Source organism: Excalfactoria chinensis, chromosome 30 (genome assembly GCF_039878825.1).
Source record: "Excalfactoria chinensis isolate bCotChi1 chromosome 30, bCotChi1.hap2, whole genome shotgun sequence".
In the NCBI taxonomy this organism is placed as follows: domain Eukaryota; kingdom Metazoa; phylum Chordata; class Aves; order Galliformes; family Phasianidae; genus Excalfactoria; species Excalfactoria chinensis.
In genome coordinates, this window is record NC_092854.1 from 251,426 (window position 1) to 255,607 (window position 4,182).

A 4,182-nucleotide genomic window follows, 5' to 3' on the forward strand; every position below is an offset into this window, starting at 1 on the left:
AATAGAAATCACAACACCACCACACAGAGGCACTGACAGACGTGAACCTGAAAGCACAGTCCCCAGCCAGGAGCCCAGGGATGGCCTGTCAGCTGTTGCAGGATGAAGTCACCACACAGTGTGATGAACAGCCGTGTGCTTCCTGCTGGACTGTGGGTTTCTGAGAACATCCAACCCCAACAGCTCCAGAAATGTCTCACAAGAAGGAGGACAGACAGAGTCACTGCACATCCTTTATTCTGTTAAGGTTCACAGACAGCCTGGTTCATTATGTACAGTGCGTCTGGTCTACACTACAAAAGTAAAGAGTAACTGATTTGAATAATGTTGTGATAGTGAATAGCAATACAGTATATATACATACAGTATATATATATATATATATATAAAAGAATAAGTTTTAATACATTACAGTTATAAAAACTGATCAAAACAAAAAGAAACAAAGAGTTTGCATCAGTAAAAAGCATGAATTCTAAAAGAAGGGCAGTTCAATATTTGTGAAACACATTTTGTCATCATTTTCCTCACTGCATCCTTGACTTCCTGGCTCCTCATGCTGTAGATGAGGGGGTTCACTGCTGGAGGTACCACAGAGTACAGAAGTGCCACCAGCAGGTCCATGGATGGGGAAGAGAGAGAGGGGGGTTTCAGGTAGGCAAAAATGCCAGTGATGACAAGCAAAGAGACCACAGCCAGGTGAGGGAGGCACGTGGAGAAGGCTTTGTGCCGTCCCTGATCAGAGGGCATCCTCAGCACAGCAAGGAAGATCTGCACATAGGACACAACTATGAAAACAAAGCAGCCAAAGCCTAAACTGACACTAAAAATGAGAAGCACAACTTCCCTGAGGTAGGAGCCTGAGCAGGAGAGCTTGAGGATCTGGGGGATTTCACAGAAAAACTGGTTGACAACATTGCCTTGGCAGAGAGGCAGTGAAAACGTACTGGCAGTGTGCAGAAGGGAATAGAGAACCCCAGCGCCCCAGGCAGCTGCTGCCATGGTGGCACAAGCTCTGCTGTCCATCAAGGTCCCGTAGTGCAGGGGCTTGCAGATGGCAACGTAGCGGTCATACGACATGATGGTGAGAAGGGAAAACTCTGATGAGATGAAGAAGTAAAAGAAAAAGATCTGTGCAGCACATCCTGCGTAGGAGATGGACCTGGTGTCCCAGAGGGCGTTGGCCATGGCTTTGGGGAGAGTGGTGGAGATGTAGCCCAGGTCGAGGAGGGCCAGGTTGAGCAGGAAGAAGTACATGGGGGTGTGCAGGCGCTGGTCGCAGGCTACGGCTGTGCTGATGAGGCCGTTGCCCAGGAGGGCAGCCAGGTAGATGCCCAGCAAGAGCCAGAAGTGCAGGAGCTGCAGCTGCCTTGTGTCTGCCAACGGCAGCAGGAGGAACTCGCTGATGGAGCTGCTGTTGGGCATCTGCTGTTCCTGGGCTTGGAGTCCTGCTCAGAGTGCAGAAGATAATGACAAGTCCAAATCAATCTCAGAGACAGTCCTGCTATACTATAAAAGTTCTCCTTTCTATTTGGAAAATGTTCATTTAAGTCCAGAATTTGAATTTATTTTTCATGTGATTCACCATATAGGTTAGTGTGCTCTTTCTTTCTTCTCATTTCCTAATCACATTCCAGCCTTCTGGATATTTTCCTCTTTACTCCAGCTGCTCTTCGAGGCCCCAGCTCCAGCTTCTGTGCACTTCAAATTGTCTTAGACAAATCAGACAGTTAGCAGGACAAATCATCTATTAATGTCTGCAGAAAGCAATGATAAGTTAAAGTGACTTTATCCTTTTAGGAAGGAGAGGCTGAAAGCACATTCTGTGTGACTGCTCAAAAAACAAAACAAAACAAAAGAAAAACAACAAAAAACAAACCAAAACAAAACAAAAAACAAACAAACAAAAAAAGATGGATTGAAGAAATATTTGGGAGTCTCAGAGCTGTGCTCAAAATTGACAGCTTTTTAGATTTCTGCTGCCCATCCTTCCTGCCTCCCCTCAGAAAAGGTAATGGAAAATCCCTGCCTTGGCTCTCCTCTTGCAAGGTACCCTCACAAACATCCTGCTGTGCAGTGGAGCTCTGATCCCCCTGCCCCAGGCAGCAGCTGTGGCAGCACAAGCCCCTCTACCGGGGGGCTCCTTCCCCCACACGTCTCCCCGCAGCACCCTGGACAGCTCCCCGGGCAGGCTGAGTGCTGAGCCTGGCAGGCGGCAGAGTCCCATAGCCGGCACACAGCCCCTGGGGCACAGCAGGGACCCTGCTCTGCACAACAGCCCTGGGCACCCGCCTGCAGCCCCACATGCACAGCCTGCAGCCATGCTGGGACACGCAGCTCTCAAGGCTGTGCTCTGATGCTGCAGCACGGAAGCCCTCAGCTGGAGCAGAAGGCTTTTTCCACAGTAAAGAAGCACGCAGTGCCTGCAGCCAGATCTGCTACAAAATGTCCCAGTTTAGTTAATCCTCATGAAAAAGGTCTGCAGTAAGACTTACCATGAGCAATGCTCCTGCAGTGAGGTCGCAGTCATCTCACACCATACACATCCTGGAATCTCTCTCCCCTTTCTTTCCTCTACTTCTGTCACCTGCAGGCTGTGATGTGCACAAGAGCTGCTCCTGAGCACAGCTGTCTCTCTGCAGCACTGCCCACTTGTAAGAGCTCCCTGTGTCCCAGGAGCCCAGCCCCACCCAGCTCAGCTCAGCAGCAAAGGATGTCATGTTTATCCTTCCCACTCATCTCCCCAGAGATGTCCCTTGGTCCTCATGGCCATCAGCTGCTGGAAGACAACAGTATCATAACTGCTCTTTGAAATCTGCTCTATTAACCACCAGTCAACTCCTGACATGAGGTGAGTCCTACCACAGAATGTTTGCTGAAACTCAAAGGGCACACATACCAGGACAGGATATCATAGTATCATAGAATCACCAAGGTTGGAAAAGACCTAAAAGATTATCCAGTCCAACTGTTCACCTATCACTAATAGCTCCCACTAATCCATGTCCCTCAATACAACATCCAGTCATTCCTTGAATACCTCCATGGTCAGTGACTACACCAACCCCCTGGGCAGTCCGTTCCAGGTCCCAAAGTGCAGGATGTGACATTTGGTCTTGTTGAACCTCATCCCACTGGCTTCAGCCCATCTCTCCAGCCTGTCCAGATCCCGCTGTAGGGCCTGGCTAACCCCAGGCAGAACCACACTCCCAGCCAATTTGGTGTCATCTGTGAACTTACTGAGGGTGCACTCAATGCCCTCATCCAAGTCATCAATAAAGATACTGAGAAGGACAGGCCCCAGCAATGAACCCTGGGGAACAACAGGTAGGTGCACAGGCAGGTGTCCAGGCAGGTCTTGACTTTCTCCAGAGAAGGAGACTCCACAACCCTCTTGGGCAGCCTGTTCCAGTGCTCCATCACCCTCACCACAAAGAAGTTCTTGCTCACATTTTTGCGGAACTTCCTATGCTGAAGTTTCAGCCCATTTCCCCTTCTCCTGTCACCACGTGTCACTGAAAAGAGACCGGCCTCGCCACTGTGGCCCCCACACCTCAGATATTTATAAACCTGGATTAGATCCCCTCTCAGTCGTCTTTTCTCAAGGCTAAACTGACCCAGTTTGCTTAGCCTTTCTTCATAGGGGAGATGCTCCAGTCCCTTCACTACCTTTGTAGCCCTCTGCTGGGGTTTTTCCAAAAGGTCCATGTCTTTTTTGTAGTGGGGAGCCCAGAACTGGACACAGTTCTCCAAATGAGGCCTTACCAGGGCAGAGTAAAGGGGGAGGATCACCTCCCTCAACCTGCTGGCCACGCTCTTTTTCATGCACCCCAGAATGCCATTGGACTTTTTGGCCACGAGGGCACACAGCTGGCTCATGGCCAACCTGTCGTCCAGAAGGATACCCAGGTCTCTCTCTGCTGAGCTTCTCTCCTGTGACTCATCCCCCAGCCTGTCCTGGTGCATGCAATTATTCCTCACTAGGTGCAAGACTCTACACTTGCGTTTGTTAAACCCCATCTAGTTTCTTACTGCCCAGCTCTCCAGCCTGTCCAGGTCTCACTGAAGGGCAGCACAGCCTTCAGGCGTGTCAGCCAATCCTCCCAACTTTGTATCATCAGCAAACTTGCTGAGGGTGACCACAATCCCCTTGTCAAGTTTGCTGATAAAGATGTTGATCAA

The 4,182-nt window shown here is 49.8% G+C and overlaps 1 protein-coding gene across 1 annotated transcript; it reads right to left on the bottom strand.

Annotated features, from left to right (window-relative positions):
• Positions 1 to 456: 456 nt before the first annotated feature.
• Positions 457 to 1,425, bottom strand: LOC140263399 (olfactory receptor 14C36-like). Its single transcript, XM_072358274.1, has one exon. The coding sequence runs from the start codon at positions 1,423 to 1,425 to the stop codon at positions 457 to 459; it is 969 nt and encodes a 322-aa protein (XP_072214375.1).
• Between the last annotated feature and the right edge of the window lie 2,757 nt (positions 1,426 to 4,182).

What these genes read in the sequence shown, in the direction of transcription:
- LOC140263399 (XM_072358274.1), bottom strand. Translation starts at nt 1,425, where the DNA reads ATGCCCAACAGCAGCTCCATCAGCGAGTTCCTCCTGCTGCCGTTGGCA.